The sequence below is a fragment of the Rhinoraja longicauda genome, chromosome 21, assembly GCF_053455715.1.
Source record: "Rhinoraja longicauda isolate Sanriku21f chromosome 21, sRhiLon1.1, whole genome shotgun sequence".
Classification (NCBI taxonomy): Eukaryota; Metazoa; Chordata; class Chondrichthyes; order Rajiformes; family Arhynchobatidae; genus Rhinoraja; species Rhinoraja longicauda.
The window spans coordinates 24,601,531-24,623,281 of NC_135973.1; the positions used below are offsets into that span (position 1 = coordinate 24,601,531).

General features: G+C 46.3%; 2 protein-coding genes across 2 annotated transcripts in view; one reads left to right on the forward strand and one right to left on the reverse strand.

The window, feature by feature from the left end:
- Nucleotides 1-21,751, forward strand: part of slc5a10 (solute carrier family 5 member 10) — a 90,585-nt gene that overhangs the window by 24,200 nt on the left and 44,634 nt on the right. The window contains exons 6-8 of the mRNA XM_078418549.1: nt 5,211-5,291; nt 6,458-6,663; nt 8,780-8,915. Of these exons, the coding sequence (XP_078274675.1) occupies nt 5,211-5,291; nt 6,458-6,663; nt 8,780-8,915 (423 nt within the window). The remainder of the gene's footprint in view (nt 1-5,210; nt 5,292-6,457; nt 6,664-8,779; nt 8,916-21,751) is intronic.
- Nucleotides 7,317-21,751, reverse strand: part of LOC144604300 (uncharacterized) — a 37,832-nt gene continuing 23,397 nt past the window's right edge. Inside the window, exons 4-5 of the mRNA XM_078418547.1 lie at nt 19,464-20,850; nt 7,317-7,763 (exon numbers count right to left, since the gene is read on the reverse strand). Of these exons, the coding sequence (XP_078274673.1) occupies nt 7,317-7,763; nt 19,464-20,850 (1,834 nt within the window). The remainder of the gene's footprint in view (nt 7,764-19,463; nt 20,851-21,751) is intronic.

Here is a 21,751-nt window from a genome sequence, read left to right on the forward strand (position 1 = left end):
GTCATTCCTCAGCCTCCCAGGCTCCGGGATAAACAGCACTGACCTATCCAACATCTCCTAACCCAAACCGTCATGCCTGGCGAGATCCTTGTGGATTTTGCCTGCACCCTTTCTAACTTAATAACATCCTTCCAAGAACGAGGCAACCGAAATTGCACCCAATATCCCAAGGAACGTCAATGACCAATAATGATTAGGAAACGCAATAAGCCATCTATCTGACAATAGACAATAGGTGCATGAGGAGACAAAGCTTTTCAAAGCTGTACCTCAGCACACATGACAATAATGAAGCTAAACCTAAACCCACAGTTACATGTTTCCAGATACTCGTCCCACTCCTGGCTGGACCCCAGCATTGAATCTAAGCCGACACCAGTGGAGTATTGCAGGAGTGCAGAACAGTCAGAGATACTGTGTGTTACTGTGTCAATGAATTCACGTGGTGCCCATTCCACACTTTAGACAATAGGTGCAGGAGGAGGCCATTCGGCCCTTCGAGCCAGCACCGCCATTCAATGTGATCTTGGCTGGTCATTCTCAATCAGTACCCCGTTCCTGCCTTCTCCCCATACCCCCTGACTCCGCTATCCTTAAGAGCTCTATCTAGCTCTCTCTTGAATACATTCAGAGAACTGGCCCCCACTGCCTTCTGAGGCAGAGAATTCCACATTCAATAGGTATTTTTTGTTGAGTTTAGTGTAGGGATACAGCGCGGAAACAGGCCCTTCGTCCCACCGAGACTGCACTTGACCAGCAATCGCCAGTACACTAGTTCTATCCTACACACTAGGGACAATTTACAGAGGCCAATTAACCTACAAACATACAAGTTTTTGGAATGTTGGGAGGAAACCGGAGCACCCGGAGAAAACTCAAGTGGTCACAGGGAGAACGGGCAAACTCCGTACAGACAGCACCCATGGTCAGGATCGAACCCGAGTCTCTGGTGCTGTAAGGCAGCAAATCTATCGCTGCGCCACTGTGCCGCCACTGTGATTGATCTTTAGCCTGGATCAAGTAATCCCTCAAAATTGTTAACTGGTAAAACATGTTTGTACTAAATCCCTGAGTATAATATCGAAACAACATACGCTTGCGTTACAAAATGTGAAATTATCCACTGACTTGTCCCTTAAGGAAAACTATCTCCAAAGATAATTGAACAAATTTACATTATACAACACCGACTAATAATCATTCACATACCATCAGTCACCAGTCTGAAGAAGGGTCTCGACCCGAAACGTCACCCATTCTCTCCAGAGATGCTGCCTGTCCCGTTGAGTTACTCCAGCTTTTTGTGTCTATCTTTGGCTTAAACCAGCATCTGCAGTTCCTCCTTACACATTTCGTCTGCTCCACTGCGAAATCTCCTCAAGGTATGTCTACTTTGAAGAAGTTCTCCTCTCTCCGACGAGAGTTCTGCAACTTTCTCTCTCACTGTTCCCCCTCTGTGATTCACCCTGCTCTCTGGAACAGTTTGAAGAGGGATCTCGACCAGAAACGTCACCCATTCCTTCTCTCCAGAGATGCTGTCTGTCCCGCCGAGTTACTCCAGCTTTTTGTGTCTATCTTCCCCCATATACCAGCTCTACCCTACACACTAGGAACAATTTACAGAAGTCAATTAACCTACAAATCTGCACATCTTTGCAAAGTGGGAGGAAACTGAAGCACCAGAGAAACCCCAGGCGGTCACAGGAAGAATGTACGAACTCCATACAGACAGCACCCGTAGTCAGGATCGAACCCGGGTCTCTGGCGTTATAAGGTAGCAACTCTACAGGTGCGCCACTGCGATGCCCCGTGTCTAGAGTAAGGCTATATTTGAAGCAATTAGGATGTATTTGGAGAATTGTCTGGAGTTATATTTAACCCAGGTACAAGATTAGTAGATTATGAATTCACTATTCATACCATTGGGTTGTCTGCTACGCAGGTAGAATATGAGGCTCTGTTGGTCCATTTTGCGTGATGGGAATACAATGTGGCTGTGGTGTTTGCCAAAGCATTAGTAATATGTTCAAGTAATTGGCAGTGACTCTCAGAATGAGGATGTGTCCTGGCTTGCAGGAAAATCCTAGTATGCACTCCACCCTTGAAAAGTAGTCCACGGTTTTCAGAGACCCGATGTAATTGAACTCACTTTCTGTGGCGCAGTAAAGGAAGGATATAGGTCCTTCCTTTGTCCCGCCCCCCTGACATCAGTCTGAAGAAGGGTCTCGACCCGAAACATCACCCATTCCTTCTCTCCTGAGATGCTGCCTGACCTGCTGAGATACTCCAGCATTTTGTGAATAAATACCTTCGATTTGTACCAGCATCTGCAGTTATTTTCTTACACCTTTTTGTGGTGCAGCAGTAGACTTGCTGCCGTACAGTGCCAGAGACTCGGGATCTATCCTATGTGGGGCTTGCAAGTTCACCGTTCACTCTGTGGCCACGTGGGTTTCCTCCGGGTTCTTCAGTTTCCTCCCACATCCCGAAGATGTGCAGGTTTGTAGGTTAATTGGCCTCTGTAAATTGCCCCTCGTGTGTATGATGCAAAAGTGGGATCACATAGAACTAGTGTACGGCGTGGACTCGGTGGACCGAAGGGTCTGTTTCCATGCTGCATCTCTAATCTAAACTAAACAATGTGCTTCTTTAAATTACCCCTAATGTGTATGGAGTGCATGCTGAAGTGGTGAATCTGTGGAATTCATTGCCACAGACAGCTGTGGAGGGCAAGTCATTGGGTATTTTTAAAGCGGAGATTGACAGATTCCTGATTAGTACGGGTGTCAAAGGTTACAGGGAGATGGCAGGAGAATGGGGTTGAGAGTGAAAGACAGATCAGCCAGAATTGAATGGCAGAGTAAGGTCGATGGGCTAAATGGCCTATTGCTGCTCCTATGAATTGTGAACCTATAAAAAATGGGGTACCACAGAACCAGTTTGAACGGGTGATCAATGGTCAGCATGGTCTTTATATTTTAGACTTTAGAGATACAGCGTGGAAAGAGGCCTTCGGCCCACCAAGAATGCACCGACCAGCGATCATCCTGTACACTAACACTATCCCACACAATAAGGACAATGCACAATTTTTACTGAAGCCAATTAACAATAAACCTGTACATCTTTGGACTGTGGGAGGAAACCAGAGCACACGGAGAAAACCCACGTGGTGAAGAGGAGAACATACAAACTCCGCACAGACAGCACCCGTAGTCAGGATCGAACCCGGGTCTCTAGCGCTGCGAGGCAGCAACTCTACCTCTGCATCACTGTGTCGCCTGAGGAATGACTTGATGGGCCGAATGCCCTGTTTCCATGCTGGATCTCTAAACTAAAACTAAACTAAATTTGCCATAGGCGAGATCTTCCTGTGTATAAATGAGCTGCCACATTTCCACTTTATAACAGCGGCTTCACTTCGAAAGTGGGTCATCACTAACAGAATGGTTTGCAGTGACTTGAAGGCGTGTCAGGCAGAATATAAATGCCAATCTCAACATCAATACCCAAGGCTGGTTTCACTACCATGACCATCAAGACACTGACCTCTCTGTTGGGAATGGGCTGAGGGGGTGGCAGCCCAGTTTTGCTCATTTTGTCCGTAAAAGGCTGGCACCTAGCAATTCAAGCAATACTGGTGTGGATTAGAACGTGATGAACAGGCTATCGGAAAATGTTTGATTTCAGAAATTGCTGGGTTATCAATTGATCCCCTCTGTCACCCATAATCAAGTCCAGACTGACTCAGAAACCCCTCATAAGGTCTTTAACATATATCGGAAATGTCAACCTGTGAATCATTGCCTCGTAAGCTGATAAACGCACTTGGGCCAAAACGTCTTTTGAAGTGCGAACTATAAATTTCACAGTGATGCATTCCTTTTCTAAAGTTAGATTTAAATGGCAGCATTAAAAGTGGACGTACAGCTGTTTGAAACGTTCTTTATGAGGTGACCTTCAGAAGAATGTTGCGACTATTTCATGGATCATTGCACAGTTCACTAACACTGGCATGCAGAGGCAGGTTCCTGTCCTGAGCTACACTTTGATAAATGCATATTTTTATTCCGTATCCACCAAAATTCAGAATAGATATGTTGAATGCACAGATTCTTTTACACAGGGCAGGGCAATCAACCATAGGTTTAAGGTGAGGAGGGATAGATTTAATAGGAACCTGAGGGGGTATCTTTTTCACTTAGAGGGTGGTGGGTATGTGGAATGATCTGCCAGATAAGACAGAAATAAGGAACTGCAGATACTGGTTTACAAAAGAAGATACAGAGTTCTGGAGTAACTCAGCAGGTCAGGCAGTATCAAAGGAGAACATGGATAGATAACATTTTAGAAACATAGAAACATAGACATAGAAAATAGGTGCAGGAGTAGGCCATTCGGCCCTTCGAGCCTGCACCGCCATTCAATATGATCATGGCTGATCATCCAGCTCAGTAGCCTGTACCTGCCTTCTCTCCATACCCCCTGATCCCTTTAGCAAAAAGGGCCACATCTAACTCCCTCTTAAATATAGCCAATGAACTGGCCTCAACTACCTTCTGTGGCAGAGAATTTCACAGACTCACCACTCTCTGTGTGAAGAAATGTCGGGACCTTTCTTCAGACTGCTTCAGACTACTTATTTTCGACTTCCCCAGTCTGAAATGTCACCTATCCATGCTCTCCTTAGATGGTGCCTGACCCACTGAGTTACTCCAGCACTCGGTGTTTTCTCCTGCCAGAGGAGGTAGTTGAAGCAGATACTATAAAGGCAAGGGTGGCAAGTTGAGCCGCTGCCTCGCAACGCCAAAGACCTGGGTGCAATCCCGACCTCGGGTGCTGTCTGTGTGGAGTCTGCACATTCTATATTCCTCTCTGGTCAATAAAAACGTACCCGTGTGTAGGGTGTGGATGAGAAAGTGGGATAACAAAGAAATGGTGTGAACGGGCGATCGATGTTCGACATGGACTCGGTGTGCCAAAGATTCCATGCTGTATTTCTAAACCGAACTAAATGTCTGAAGAAGGGCTGAAACATCACCTATTCCTTTTCTCCAGAGATGCTGCCTGACTCCTTGAGTTACTCCAGCATTTTGTGTCTGTCTTTGGCATAAACCAGCATCTGCAGTTCCTTCCCACACACTAAACTAATTGGTGTTGGGTAATGAAGGAGAACGCATTAATTTAATTCTGATTTGGTCTGGTTTCAGGTGGTCTAGCCGCAGTTATCTACACCGATACACTTCAAGCAGTTGTCATGATTATCGGAACAGTGATACTGACCATTACAGGTACCCTTTGACCATCGGTTCCTTGCATGACCCTGAGAGAACGGTGAGGGAGGGCGATTTGGTCTCAATTCACTGAGGGGTGAAAAGAAAACCTTTCAGGGGTGGCACTGGCACATAATGGATGAGCAATGTTTGGCGTGTACCCGGCGGGCCGAAGGGTCTGTTTCCACACTGCATCTATCAATCAAGCAATCAATCAATTCTCCACTGAATTTATTAGTAGTATTTAAGATGAAGAGAAAGATTTAATATCAACTGAGGGGCAACTTTTTCACACAGAGAGCAGTGGATATATGGAAAAAACTGCCAGAGGATGTGGTTGAGGCAGGGACTATCACAAATATAGACACTTGGGACAGGTAAATGGATAGGAAAAAGGATGTGGGCCACATGTGGGTAAATGGGTCTAGCTTAGATGGGGCATCTTGGTCAGCAGGAGAGAAACAAGATGTTAGCCTCTCGTGAGACAAACGTTTTGTGGGTAAAAATTTAGTAGGCATTTTGAAATAGGATTGTGCATTCACAGTGGCATAGCTGGTAGAGCTGCTGCCTCACAGCGCTCCAGATACCCAGGTCCAATCCTGACCTCGGGTGCTGTTTGTGTGGAGTTTGCCTGCTCTCCCTGTGGCTGCACGGGTTTCCTCTGGGAGCTCCAGTTCCCCCCCCACATCCCAAAGGTGTGCATGGTTTTGTAGGTTAATTGGCCTCTGTAAAATTGCCACTGATATGCAGAGAGTGGATGCAACAGTGGGATAACTAATAACTAAGATGATCCGGTGGTCGATGATCGGCGTGGACTCAGTGGGATATTAGTTATTAGCTCTGGAACTCCGGCATGGCTGGGCCCATTCCCGTAGCCGACTTCTGTGGCAGACGTATCTCGGGCCCCACCGAGGCTGTGCCCTCTGTTGGTCCGGCAAAATGGATGAGCCATTCATATTAGCTCTACTGTATCTTTAAAATCAATTCAATTGATCCATATGGTATTTTCGAACACATTTATTGCACATAAGCACTGCCAGGGGATACAAGATAGGTTGCTCTTCAAACCCTTGAAGCGATTCCACAGACGCCTGTAAACGTAATGTGACTATTTTAGCATATGCACTGTGGTGATATTTTAACTTATTTTTTAAAAAAAATCTTTATTTACATTACTCATACAGCTTTCAATAAGATTGGAGGGTATCACAACCTCGAGAGTGTTTACCTAAACGCAGTTCCAAGAAAGATTATTGCCAACTCGACGTGCCACCTGCCCAGGGCTGATGCCATGCACCTCTTCAGGGATCCCGTTAGTGGAGACCTTCCATGGACTGGCATGACTTTTGGCCTGACAATCCTGGGAACATGGTACTGGTGCACAGATCAGGTGATGTAAACATGCTTCACCTCACATTCATGCGTTTTTTTTATACACGGTACAGGTCCACCATCGATTTTCTGGCACCCTTGGTTCCAGAGCCTTTACGGTTCCGGGTGGCTTTATCTTGCCATAAATGTTATCACGTTATCCCCTTTATCACGTATCTGTGCACTGTGCACCAGTCGATTATAATCATGTATTGTCTTTCCACTGACTGGTGAGCATGCAACAACGCTTTTCACTGTATCGCGGGACATGTGATAATAGACTAAACTCAACCTTTATTGGATAGCCAATAGTTTATCCATTTTGCTGGGCCAATAGAGACACCGGCCCACAAAGTTGGCCTTGGAGGTCAGCTATGGGAACGGATATGCCTGCTCTGGCCGGGCCGGAGTTCCATAACCCTGGCCGCAGGGGGCAAAGTCCCAATGCGGTCGAGATCAGCCACCTCACCCGGCCTAGGCACCACATTTTCGGGGGGATCTCAGGGGGACGGGGTGGTGGTCTCATAATTTTGCCCAGATTAAAGGTGCCGGACCACCAGCTGCCGGAATATCGATGGTGGACCTGTGCCACAAGGCAGCTTTGATTTCATACAGGCGGGCTACTTGCCAGACCCCACGAGCTGTCCAAGCAGTTCCCCTGCTTCATGGGGGTCATTCGGTCAGTGCCCTTTGGGAGGACTCTGGATTGAGTGCCGCCCTGTTCACTGGCGTCTTGAGCGTCAAGTTCTTGCACGTTGCTAGTTTGGAGATCGAGAGCCCCAGAGGAGTAGTCGTGCCTCTAGCAGATGGATCAGCAGCGGAGGGATACCTGCGCTGAGCGGCAGTGTTTGTGCTCGAGTCGAATGCGCCCAACATTGTCGCCGTGTCTATGCTGCCGTATCTATTCTGTTCATAGCGCGTTGGGACCGATAAATGCGTCGTGCCTGTGTGGTACTTTTTACTCAACAAACCCGAGGCCATGGGCTTGGATATCTGCCTTCTACTGCTGCCCAGATCGGGACTCACTGGGGCTTGGCGAAGGGCCGGTAAACTCAGGTTGTTTGCATTTGGCCTCAACATGCCTGTTGATCTCGATTGGGGCATTGTGTATCTATCTCTCTGCAATAAAGAAGAAACATTTGTTAGAGGGGTGGAGTGGCAGGCAAAGTATTTGGTCCTGATAAGCTCGACTTGATGGGCTGCTGAAGGGCCTGTTTCCACGCTATATCTTCCAATCATCAAATACTTCAAACTAAGATTGACTCGATGGACCAAAGGGGCTGTTTCCAGACTGTATCTTTCAATCGATCATAGAGTCATCGAGTGATACAGTGTGGAAACAGGCCCTTTGGCCCAACTTGCTCACACCGGCCAACATGTCCCAGCTACACTAGTCCCACTTGCCTGCGCTTGGTCTATATCCCTCCAAACCTGTCCTGTCCAACTGTTTCTTAAACGTTGGGATTGTCCCAGCCTCAACTACCTCCTCTGGCAGCTTGTTCCATACACCCACCCGCCCTTTGTGTGAAAAAGTTACCCCTCGGATTCCTATTAAATCTTTTCCCCTTCATCTTGAACCTCTGTCATCTAGTCCTCGATTCCCCTACTCTGGGCAAGAGACTGCGCATCTACACGATCTATTCCTCTCATGATATTCCTCTCAATCAAATACTTAATTGATGGATTTATGTAATGCCAAGGGTTTTGGGGGTCCTGGTCAGACAAACTGAGAACGGCACGGTGGCACAGGGGTACAGTTGCTGTTTTACTGCGCCAATGATCTGGGTTTGATCCTGACTACGGGTGCTGTCCATGCCCAGTTTGTACATTCTCCCTGTGACCATGTGGGTTGTCTCCAGGTGCTCTGGTTTCATCCCACATCCCAAAGATGTGCAGGTTTGTAGGTTAATTGGCTTCTGTAAATTGTCCCTAGTGTGTATGTGGGTGATCCCTGGTCGGCATGGACTCGGTGGGCCGAAGGGCCTGTTTCCATGCTGTACCTCTAAACTAAACTAAACCATAGGTCAATCCTGATCTAATTTAATGGATGAACAGGCTTAAGTTACCACATAGTTTATATCTTTCTCAGTTTTCAACTGCAAATAAATCAATGGAAAATTATTTTTATGTCTCAGGTTATTGTTCAACGGTCACTAGCGGCGAAGAATCTGAGTCACGTCAAGGGCGCCTCCATCCTTGCAAGTTATCTCAAGATGCTGCCGATGATTTTCATCATAATGCCTGGGATGATCAGTCGGGCTCTCTTTCCAGGTAACACAATCCTAACAGTGGCTCGGCTGGGAGAGCCACTGCCTCACAGCGCCAGAGACCCAGGTTAAATCCTGACCTCGGGTGCTGTCTGTGCGGGGTTTGCAAGTTCTCCCTGTGGCCGTGAGGGTTTTCCTCCCACGACCCAAAGACGTGCGGGTTTGTTGTTTAATTGGCCCCCTGTAAAATTGCTCCTAATGTACAAAGTGTGGATGAGAAAGTGGAATAACATAGAGCTAGCATGAGCAGATGATCGATGATCAGCATGGACTCGGTGGGCCGGTTTCCATGTTGTATCTTTCAATCGTTCTTTGAATTTTTCTCTTACAAAACGTATCATTATAACGTATCATTATGGGCGGCACGGTGGCGCAGCAGTAGAGTTGCTGCCTTACAGCGAATGCAGTGCCAGAGACTCAGGTTCGACCCTGACTACGGGCGCCGTCTGTACGGAGTTTGTACTTTCTCCCCGTGACCTGCGTGGGTTTTCTCCGAGATATTCAGTTTCCTCCCACACTCCAAAGACGTACAGGCATGTAGGTTAATTCACTGGGTAAATGTAAAAATTGTCCCTAGTGTGTGTAGGATAGTGTTAGTGTGCGGGGATCGCTGGGCGGCGCGGACTCGGTGGGCCGAAGGGCCTGTTTCCGCGCTGTATCTCTAAATCTAAAAAATCTAAAAAAAACTTCATCAATTTTTGCAAAACGGAAATTGCACTTCAACTTGTCACTTTTTGTTGAACGGCGAATAGAATAATTTTTAAAGTGGTAACACAAGGAGAAAGGGTGGTAAAGATGTCATACAATATACTTGGCTTCATCAGTTGGGGCGTTTTTTTTAAGAGATACAGCAATGGATATTTTTACAGCAGAGATTGATAGAGTCTTGATTTGCACGTGTGTCTGGGGCTTTGGGGAGAAGGCAGGAGAATGGGGTTTGAGAGGGAAAAATAGATCAGTCGTGATTGAATGGTGGAGTAGACTTAATGGGCCAAATGGCCTAACTCTGCGACGATCACTTATGAAACTGGCCCGATGGCCCACCAAGCCCATGCTGACCATTGATCACCCATTCAAACTAGTGTATCCCACTACACACTAGGGGCAATTTACAGAGGCCAATTAACGTCTTTGGGGTGTGGGAGGAAACCGCAGCATCCGGAGGAAACCCACGTGGTCACAGGGAGAACGTGCAAACTCCATGCAGACAGCACCCGAGCTCAAGATCGAACCCATGTCTCTGGCGCTGTGAGGCAGAAACTCTGCTACTGCACCACTGTCGTGAAGTCATGTTGCAGCTGCATAAGACTTTACTTGCAGTTGCTCATGGAAGGTTAGAAGGGCCAGTCTCTTTCCAATTGTCACCGTTGTGAAAACATACTTAGAACATTGCCTGGCAGCCACATAGATTATTCAACTACAATCTTTTAACATAGCAACCACACCTCAATAACATCAGTTCATAACCCATTCAAATCTTTGTCAGTGTATGCAGAAGTCATCAAAGGGATTAATAGTAATAATCTCTACTCGGTATTTATGCAACCCACCCTTCAGATTCCTGGAACTGTGATTGATTACACATAAATCAAATGTTTTTTTTAATGAATTGCTGTCAGGCTTCGTCTAATTTCTTCCTCGTCGTATTGCTGAGGCGGTACGACGTTAAGGGGAATATTTAAATATGGAAATGCAAATAAGGTGATTTATTAAAAGATTGCAGTTGTTAAAGGAGGTAATCTTCTCAAGAGTGATTTTCATGAATAGAGTCATACAGCACAGAAACAGGCCCTTCGGTCCAACTTGCCCATGCCAATGAAAATGTCCCATCTATGTTAGATGGGGCATCTTGTTAGTGACAGACATGTTCAAAAAAGAAGCTTGAAAATGTCCTCCTTTTTTTTTGCAGTGTTTTCATTCCATGTCACAGACCCATTAGTCTGTGTATACTTTGCAATATTTTGTTTTGTTTAAGGACACAGCATGGAAACAGGCTATTCGGCCCACCGATTCCACTCCTTCCACCGATCACCCATTCACATTAATTCTATGTTATCTTACTCTCTCATCCACACCCAACATGCAGAGGACAATTCACCTACAAACCCACACGTCATTGGGATGTGGGATGAAACCGGAGCACCCGAGGAAACCCACATGGTTGCAGGGAGAAAGTGCAAACTCCACGCAGACTAGCACCCAAGGTCAGGATCAAACCTGGATCTCTGGCGCTGTGAGACAGTAGCTCTACCAACTGCACCACTGTGCTATAATGTTGGTAAAATGTTATATATGGAACTTGAATGAAAACCATAATCTGATACTCGATTAGTTGGAGTGCAAAAATAATCATTGGTTATAATTTTGCAGGCTTGAATGTTCAGGTTTAAAATTCAGATTAACAGAAGGGTTCCAACCCAAAATGTCACCCATCCTTTTTTTCCAGATATCCCACTGAGATATTCCAGCACTCTGGCTTGGGTAGAGTGGATATGGAGAGAAGGTTTCCACGAGTGGGAGAGTCTAGGACTAGAGGTAATCGCCTCAGATTTAAAGGACGTTCTTTTAGGAAGGGAATTAGGAGGAATTTCTTTAGTCAGAGGGTGGTGAATCAGTGGAATTCTTTGTCACAGAAGGCTGTGGAGGCAAAGTCAGTGGATATACATAAGGCAGAGATAGATAGATTCTTGATTAATACGGGTGTCAGAGGTTTTAGGGAGAAGGCAGGAGAATGGGGTTAGGAGGGAGAGATAGATCAGCCATGATTGAATGACAGAGTTGACTTGATGGGCCGAATGGCTTAAATCTACTCCTATCACTTATGACTAATAATATTATGATCACTTTGTGTCTATCTTCAATTTAAACCAGCATTTGCAGTTCCTTCCTACACAACTCCTTACCATTTCAAAAATTCTAAATTACGCAATGATTGAGAGTCATGCTAGATTATAATTGCGGTCTAGAATCTTCCCTTGTTTAGTTTAGTTTAGAGATGCAACATGGAAACAAGCCCTTTGGTCCACTATGACCTCGCCAACCAGCGATCGCCCTGCACCCTAGGGGTAATTTACAGAAGCCAATCAACCTACAAACCCGCACATCTTTGGAATTTGGGAGGAATCTGGAGAAAGCCCATGTGGTCACAAGGAGAATGTGCAAACTCCACTCAGATTAGCACGCGAGGTCTGGATTGAACCCAAGTCTCTGGCGCTGTGAAGCAGTTAGTTACTCCATTGCTTTGGCACTGTGCGGCTTCCCTTCTTGGATAAATGTGCTGGCAAAGTTTCAGAATTACTTGACAGCCACTCATTACAAGCAGAAGCTTGTAACGTGGTGATCATTTGCTCTAATGACTGCAATCACCTTACTTTGAAATTAAACTCCACCACCTCTTCACTCTTAGTAAAGCCATTATGTGGCAGGTGCCTAACGATATGTTAGTTAAAGAAATTGGTATCCAATTTTCTCCATGCTTATCCTATAATCAAAATAACTATTATCAAGTGTTGCAGACTGATCCAACTAAAACATGCAGCATTTTTAATGTCAAGATTAAGTTTACGTTTAGACAGAAGATGAAAGAATTACACAAAGCGCTGGAGTAACTCAATGGATCAGGCAGCCTCCCTGGAGCTCATGGATAGGTGATGTTTCGGGTAGATGTTGAACAAAGATGCTAGAAGTGCAAGATGAACCACTCCGTCGAAATCGCCTATACTGAAGTGTAGTATGCAAAGGAGCGGAACGTCCGCCATTTTAGTAAGCGTAACCCGCCGTCCGTTATGCCTCTCGCAGTGTAGTCAGTGTTTTGGGGAACAGTATGTGTGATGATACCATAAAAATGCAGAATATATTTCATCTATCAATTCACAGATTTTTGTTATTTTTCTTTTAAAATGTTTCTGCAAGTTTCTGCCTACTAAAATGGCGCCATGACATACTACGGTTTTTAGGGTCAAGTGGTCTATCTTGCTCTGCTCTATTATCTTTGATGTTGACTGTAGATAATGCTGTACTGAAATTAGACAGGAGTTGCCCACATTCCCATTTGGGTTGGGACCAGATTGAGGGACAGATTCTCCACAGCTGTTATCAGGCAACTGAACCTTCCTCTCTCCAACTAGAGAGCAGCCCCTGACCTCCCATCTACCTCATGGGAGACTTTCAAACTATCTGTAATTGCACTTTATCTTGCACTAAACGTTATACCCTTTACCTTGTGTCTGTACACTGAGGATGGCTCGATTGCAAACATGTAGAGTCTGTTTGTTGACTGGATAGCATACAACTAAAAGCATTTCACTGTACCTCGGTACACGTGACAATAATAAAATAAACTAAACTAGAGATAAACACAAAGTGCTGAAGTAAATCAGCGGGTCAGGCAGCATCTCTGGAGAAAAAGGTCGACCTAAAATGTCGCTCCATTTTTTTTTCTCCAGAGATGCTGCCTGATGTGCTGAGTTACTCCAGCACCTTGTCTTTATTTTCAATGTAAACCAGCATCTGCAGTTCCTGCCTAACCTAAACTAAACCCTTCTTCAGATGCTAAGATGCTGCCTGATCCACTGAGTTACTCCAGCATTTTGCCTTTTTTGTAAATAAACCAGCATCTGCAGTTCCTTGTTTCTACTAGATGAAAGAATTATTTTCTTTGTGTCCGCAACAAAAAAAAATTTAAAAATCCTTCTCATTGACATTGAAGATAAAGGTACAATTAAGAATATACTGCTATTAAGATACATTGAAGAGAACAAATAAATATTTGACATTCATGTTACTTACTGTATTTTCTAACTCAAGCCTGGTCATCAACAAAGAATATTTTTTGTATTCAATGCATCTGCTAGTCATACTATGTTGAGATTATTTCCGTCTAATCAAAAGTGGCCAAATAACTAAACATCGTATTCTATGGCAGGCAGAGATAAATCCTTTAATCATTGTTCAGAACCATTTACAAAATGGGCGCCTATAGCAGAAGCACTAATGGAGCATGATGTGGACATCCACTGGTTTGTGCTGACGAGAGACACAAAAAACTGGAGTAACTCAGCGGGACAGGCAGCATCTCTGGAGAGAAGGAATGGGTGACGTTTCGGGTTGAGACCCTTCTTCAGACTAGTCAGGGAAAAGCGAAATGAGAGATACAGACGATGACGTAGAGAGATAAAGAACAATGAATGAAAGATGTGCAAAAAAGTAACAATGATAAAGGAAACGGGCCATTGTTAGCTGTTTGTTGGGTGAAAATGAGAAGATGGTGCAACTTGGGTGGGGCGGGGAAGAGAGGGAGGGAGGGAGAGAGGGAGAAATTGAATGCTGGGGTTGATTTGTGCCGTCTATGGAAGACAACACATTGAGAAAAGAGTGGGTCTACAGAGAGCAGGCAAGCATAACAAAGGTGTTCGACTAGAGGCGGCACTGCAGTTCATTACGCCTGTGTTCTACTTTATCATCGAGTTGGCCAACTAGCTAGTGTCATATCATATCATATCATATATATACAGCGCGGAAACAGGCCTTTTCGGCCCACCAAGTCCGCGCCGCCCAGCGATCCCCGCACATTAACACTATCCTACACCCACTAGGGACAATTTTTACATTTACCCAGCCAATTAACCTACATACCTGTACGTCTTTGGAGAACATGAATAGGTAACGTTTTGGGTCGGGGCCTTTCTTCAGACTGACTCCTGCCATAGGACTGTACATTACTTGGAACTGGTTTTCCCACCTGTTTGCTGGAACTTGGCATGGATGTCTGCCTTCCCCACTCCTATGCTGGGAAGCTGGCAAGGATATCCACCTTCCCCACCGGGACCTGGCACAAATCCCTGCCCTCCACTATTTGTCCCCATTGCCCCACAACATATAGATGCATTTAGTAGTCTCAGCACTGACGAACAAACAAAATATCATTCCCATTTAACAATTCCTCATCTTTCGATTGAAAAGCTCCTTTGTTGATCACCTCCAATGTGATCCCACCACCAGCCACATCATCCCATCTCCATCAATTTCCACCTTCCACAGGGACTGCTCCCTCTGCAACATCTTGGTTCACTCATCACTACCCATCCACTCCCCAGGTACTTTCCCCTACAATCGCAGGAGATTTTACACCTGTCCCGATACCTCCTCCCTCACATCCATCCAGGGACCCCAGCAGTCCTTCCGGGTGAGACAGAGGTCCACATGCACCTCCTCTAACCTCATCTACTGCATCTGGTATTCACAGTGTGGCCTCCTGTACATCAGCGAGACCAAGTGTAGACTTGGCGACCATTTCACCCAACACTTGCGCTCGGTCTGCCAAGGCCTACTGGATCTCTCGGCTGTTAACTATTTTAATTTCTCTTCCCATTTCCTTACTGACCTTTCTGTCCTTGGACTCCTCCACTGCCAGTGTGGCCACATGCAAACTGGAGGAACAGCGTCTCATATTCCACTTGACCAGCTTACAACCTAACTGTATGAACATTGAATTCTCCAAATTTAAATAACTAAATGACATCCCCCTCCCCCCCCCCCCAACTTCTCCTTGTGCCCCCTTACTTCTACACCTTACCCTCCCCCCTTCCTTGTCCCCCACCTGGATTCACACCCATATCTCCACCCCCCCCCCTTTTGCCTTCCACCCATATTCCTTCCTCTGGCTTCACAATTCGCACTTCTTCTATCCTTATCGCACAACCTTTGTCTTATTATCTCTACAACTTTGTCCAACCATCTACCTATCAAAAACCCAATTCAACTGTATCCACATCACTGGATCGAGACCCGGGTCTCTGGTGTTGTGTGGCAGCAGATCTACTAGCTATGCTACTGTTCCACTCTTTAAAACTTACCCCACTTGCCCTCTAGGTTTAGACTCCTCTGCCCTAGGATAAAGTCTGTGTCCGTCTCTCCAATCTATGGCTCTCGTGATTTTATAAACCTCGATATGATCAGTCCTCGGCCTCCTATGCTCAAGGGAAAAATGCAGCAACCTATCCAGTGTCTCCTTCATGTTCTCCGGAGATGCTGTGACTTTCCTTGGTAAACCAGCATTTGCAGTTCCTTGTTTCTGCATCTCATCTCCATTCCCTACATATCTACGTGCCTATCCAAAAATCTCTCAAATGGCACCATCATATCTGCCTCAACCATAGCAACTTAGAAAATAGGTGCAGGAGTAGGCCATTCGGCCCTTTGAGCCTGCACCGCCATTCAATATGATCATGGCTGATCATCCAACTCAGTATCCTGGACCTGCCTTCTCTCCATACCCCCTGATCCCTTTAGCCACAAGGGCCACATCTAACTCCCTCTTAAATATAGCCAATGAACTGGCCACAACTACCTTCTGTGGCAGAGAATTCCACAGATTCACCACTCTCTGTGTGAAAAAAAACTTTCTCATCTCGGTCCTAAAAGACTTCCCCCTTATCCTTAAACTGTGACCCCTTGTTCTGGACTTCCCCAACATCGGGAACAATCTTCCTGCATCTAGCCTGTCCAACCCCTTAAGAATTTTGTAAGTTTCTATAAGATCCCCCCTCAATCTTCTAAATTCCAGCGAGTACAAGCCGAGTCTATCCAGTCTTTCTTCATATGAAAGTCCTGCCATCCCAGGAATCAATCTGGTGAATCTTCTCTGTACTCCCTCTATGGCAAGAATGTATTTCCTCAGATTAGGAGACCAAAACTGTACGCAATACTCCAGGTGTGGTCTCACCAATGCCCTGTACAACTGCAGCAGAACCTCCCTGCTCCTATACTCCAATCCCCTCGCTATGAATGCCAACATACCATTCGCTTTCTTCACTGTCACCATCACCCCTGGCAGCACGTTCCAGTCACCCACCACCCACTGTGTAAAAAAGAACTTGCCCCACATATCTCCTTTGAACTTTGGCATATCATCTCAAAGCTATGCCCTCTAATATTTGTTTATTCCATCCTGGGGAAAGGTTCCTGACTGTCTACCCTATTGATGCCTCTCATAATATTAACCATTTAAAGGTGCCATCATAGAATGGAGAATAGTACAGTACAGGAACAGGCCCTTTGGCTCACAATGTCTGTGCCGAACATGATGCCAAGACCAACTCTTATCTCCATTTGGGTTGGGACCCTTCTCCAGGCTGCCTGGCCCGTTGAGTTATTCCAGCATTTTGTGACTTTCCTTGCTGAGCCAGCATTTGCAGTTCCTTGTTTCTACATCTTATCTCCGTTCCCTGCATATCCACGTGCCTTTGCAAAAGACTCTTAAGCGCCACGATCACATCTGTCTCAGCCACCACCCCTGGCAGTGTGCCCCGACACAGTGTGCCCCAGACACAGTGTGCCCCAGACACAGTGTGCCCCAGACACAGTGTGCCCCAGACACAGTGTGCCCCAGACACAGTGTGCCCCAGACACAGTGTGCCCCAGACACAGTGTGCCCCAGACACAGTGTGCCCCAGACACAGTGTGCCCCAGACACAGTGTGCCCCAGACACAGTGCCCCCCAGACACAGTGCCCCCCAGACACAGTGCCCCAGACACAGTGTGCCCCAGACACAGTGTGCCCCAGACACATCTGTCTCAGCCACCACCCCTGGCAGTGTGCCCCAGACACAGTGTGCCCCAGACACAGTGTGCCCCAGACACAGTGTGCCCCAGACACAGTGTGCCCCAGACACAGTGTGCCCCAGACACATCTGTCTCAGCCACCACCCCTGGCAGTGTGCCCCAGACACATCTGTCTCAGCCACCACCCCTGGCAGTGTGCCCCAGACACTCGCCACCCTCTGTAAAATAAACTTCCCCTGCACATCTCCTCTCAACTTTGTCCCTCTCACCTGAAAGCAATGCCCTCTAGTATTTGATGTTTCCAGCCTGGGAAAAAGGTCCTGACTGTCTACCAAATCTATGCCTCTCGTAGCTTTATACATTTTACACACCTTGAATAAACATTCAAGGTCAAGGAACTTCTTGCTATACTGTGTGCGGGTGACCAGGGCTCGGTTACTGCCATTGAACCCTAATCCTTTCTGAACACAGGCCAACAGAGCATCCATATCTTGCATTCTTGATGAGTATAGGTGTCAGAGGTTATGGGGAGAAGGCAGGAGAATGGGGTTAAGAGGGGAAGATAGATCAGCCATGATTGAATGATGGAGTAGACTTGATGGGCCGAATGGCCTAATTCTATTCCGATCACTTATGACCTTATTAAGACCTGTTGTGTCACGTCCCACCCTCACCAGGACTACACCATTTATCAGTGATTTCCAGGTTAGTAAAGGGCCTGTCGCACTTTAGTCGATCTTTTGGCGACTGCCGGCGACTGTCAAAGTCGTAGCAGATCGCCGAACTTTTCTTTTACCCGACGACAATGACCACGACAATGCCGAGTCAGGTCGAGATTACACCGTCTTCGGAAACATCGCGAAATTCCCAGGCTGTCAATGCTTCTCCGGCGTCCTAATTTTCGCTGAAATCACTGACAAGTCGGTAAGTACTTGAGAGCTTTGAACTATAACATCTTGTATGGGTTACTTAAAAACCAGGCATCACTGTAACAAGGAATAAACTGGATTAACTTCCAGTTTACTAATAGCTGTATTAAAAAAAATTTTTTTAAAGTGGTTAAGTGGATTTTTGTGAAAAGTGTGTGGGCATTCTTTGAAAATGTACAGGAGATGCATATCTGGTTTCTGGGTTGCATATCTGGGTTGGGAGCCCACTTTAAATGTAATGGCTGATGGCCATAAACATCGCGAAATTCCCACGCTTACCTGACCGTCAAACTGTCGCCTCCAATCTACCTGTCAAATGTCCTGACGGTAAATAAATTGGTTAAACACAAGCATTCTATGGTATTTTGAAATGACTTTACTTATTTTAATATAATGTGCTTCTAAATGCATCTAAGAGAACCTAGCAAACCTGGGGACAGCATGCGACAGCGCCCGCAATAAGCAACGATACCTGGCGACAAGCCAGCTGTCGCCGAGAAATTTCACTCCGGATGATTTCCCAGCGACGCGCTGTGATCCACTCCGATTCTTGAAAGACTCCTCACAATCATGCCCACGACACCCGGCGAACTGTCGGAGACAGCCTAGTCACCGGCAGTCGCCTTAAAATAGCCTAAAGTGGGACTGGCCCTTAACATTTTAGGTTTATTTATTTAGGTTTTAGTCTATTATTGTCACATGTACCGAGGTACAGTGAAAAGCTTTGATTTGCATTGTATTCAATCAGATCGGATCATAAAACCATAAGACACACGAGCGGAATTAGGCACATTCAGCCCATCGAGACTGCTCCGCCATTCGATCATGGCTGATCTAATATTTCCTCTCAACCCCATTCTCTTGCCTTCTCTCCTACAGGAATATACCATACACAGATGCAGTCAGTTCAAACTCAAGTACAACAAATACAAGCAATTCCATATGCCAATCCATGATAGCTAATGCACTCTTGTACTCTATGGATATACATGCAGATACAATCAGTTCAAACTCAAGTGCAATAGATAGAGCAGAAGGGAAGGGGAGAGAGGAAGTGTTACCTGGAATTTATCGAGATAATTTATTTCCAACGAGATTTTTAGTTTATTAAGCAACTTCTTCCTTTCAGTGTCTTGATCATTGAAGAAAGCTTCCAAAGATTTATGTTCTGTTTTTTTACAGTCCTGCATGTCATTCGCTGAGTGAGAAAGTTTCTTAAAATCATTCAAGGGCCTGCCAAAGATGCCCTGGCTGAAATATTTGTTCTCTTCCTTGATGGCCACTTGATTATCGGCCTGGCTTATCTTTCCATGGGCTTGGGTGTAGACACAGTCATAGAAGTCATCAGAATCAGACGAAGTAATGGATTGCTCGAGGAGGGAGCTGCTGTCCGTATTCCTGTCGGGAGTGTCATTTGTGGAAGCGTTGGATAGGCATTCATCTTCTAGACGTGCCTCATCCTCCTCCCCTGGAAAAGCATTCCGATCGGGGTCTACTCCTCTGCATTCAATAACCTCCTCCCTTTCTCCCTCGCTTTCCTCTCCGTCCGAGACATCTAAGACACCATCTACTTGCTCCTCACCATCTAGTCCATCTGTCGATGCTTCGGGATCTACCTGCAGGGTTTCGGTGCCATCGTCTATCGTTTGATCTTCCTCTTCGGGATGGGTGTCCTTTCCGCTGGGACCTTTTGTCATCGTAACCTTCTCTTTGCCCCTGGCTGCAGCTGGTTTCTCCTGAACCTCCGGCGCCTCCATGTCAGCTGCCGACGCTGGCTCTGGCCCCCATTCGTTTTCTGCGTCATGGGTCTCTCCTTCTTCCTGCGAGGGATTTTGACTCGGATCTCCTTCCGCGGTCGATGTTTCCGCCTGGGCCGGGTCGGGGCTATCGCAGGCCATCTCCTTTTGCCGCGCTGCTTGCTGAGAGGAATCCGCTCTGGCCTTGTGCTCTTTGGCAGCGCTGCGTTGACAAGGCTCGCGTTTGCTCGCCTTGGCCGCCTTCTGCTGATTCTCCTCCTGCGGCAGGTCCACATAAGTGGGCAGATATTGGAGCAGGTTGACCTTGGGCATGTTGGCCAGAGCTGGGTGGATGCGAAGGTCTTCCTCAAAGGCGTCTGCCGCTTTTTGTGGTTTGGCAATAGCGTCCGACGGCTTCTTGGAGTCGACTTTCTTCTCCGAGGACAGAGAGCCTGCGTTGTTCGCCCGTACCAGAGCGTATTTCGGGTTGATGAGCTTCTTGGCGATCGCGGCCGTCTGCTCTGCCGTGAGGGTGACCACGGGTTGCACGAGCTCCGGCGGCTCCTCCTCCGGGGTCAAGTTCAGTTGCCGCAGGTTGACCGGCTTAGAAAAGTGCAAGAGCTCTCTGAACTGCTTATCAAATGATTCCACGGCCTGGCCAGAAAGTACCGTGATGATGTTGCGATCAAGTCGAGACGCGGTCCAGGTAAAGCTGAAAGGAGCAAAACACAATTTGGTGTAGTTGCACGATATAAAACATTGAACAGTACAGCTCAACAGGCCCTTCAGCCCATAATGTCTGTGCTGAACATGATGCCAAATTAATCTAATTGAGCACGACAGGAATAGATCATGAGAGGAATAAATAGGGTAAATGCACAGTCTTTTGCCCAGATTGAGGTAATCAAGGACCAGAGGGTATAGGTTTAAAGTGAGGAGGAAAAGGTTTAATAGGAACATTAGGGTACCTTTTTTACACAAAGGGTGGTGGGTGTATGGAAGGAGCCGGAGGAGGCAGGTGCCATTGAAACATTGACACAGGTACATGGATTGGATAGGTTTAGAGGGATAAGGGGCAAGCGCAGGCAGGTGAAACTAGTGTAGATGGGTCCCAACCTGCAATGTAATTTATCAATGTTCTCCAGAGGTGCTGCCTGACCTGTTAAGTTACTCCAGCACTTTTTGTGTTCTTTTGTGCATAACTTGTTTATATAGCCATAGATTTCTGCTAGTCATTGATAAATCCAATCAGAACCATCCCATCAACATCTAGAGCTACAATCTACCTCAGTGGAGAATCTCGAGCCATCTTTAATCTGACTTTACTGGACTTCATCGTGCACTAAACATTATTCCCTTTATCATGTTTCTGGATAGCTCGATTGTAATCATGTATAGTCTTTCCACTGACTGGTTAGTGCACAACAAAAAGCTTTTCACTGTACCTCGGTACACGTGACAATAAACTGAACTACACTAAACTAAATTCAACAGAAATCTTTTCACGGAGAATGGGTAAGATGTGGCCTCGCTAGCACAGGGAGTGGACAAAGTGAGTCTGGCGGTCAGATAAACGTGTGTAAGAAGGAACTGCAGGTGCTAGTTTAAACCGA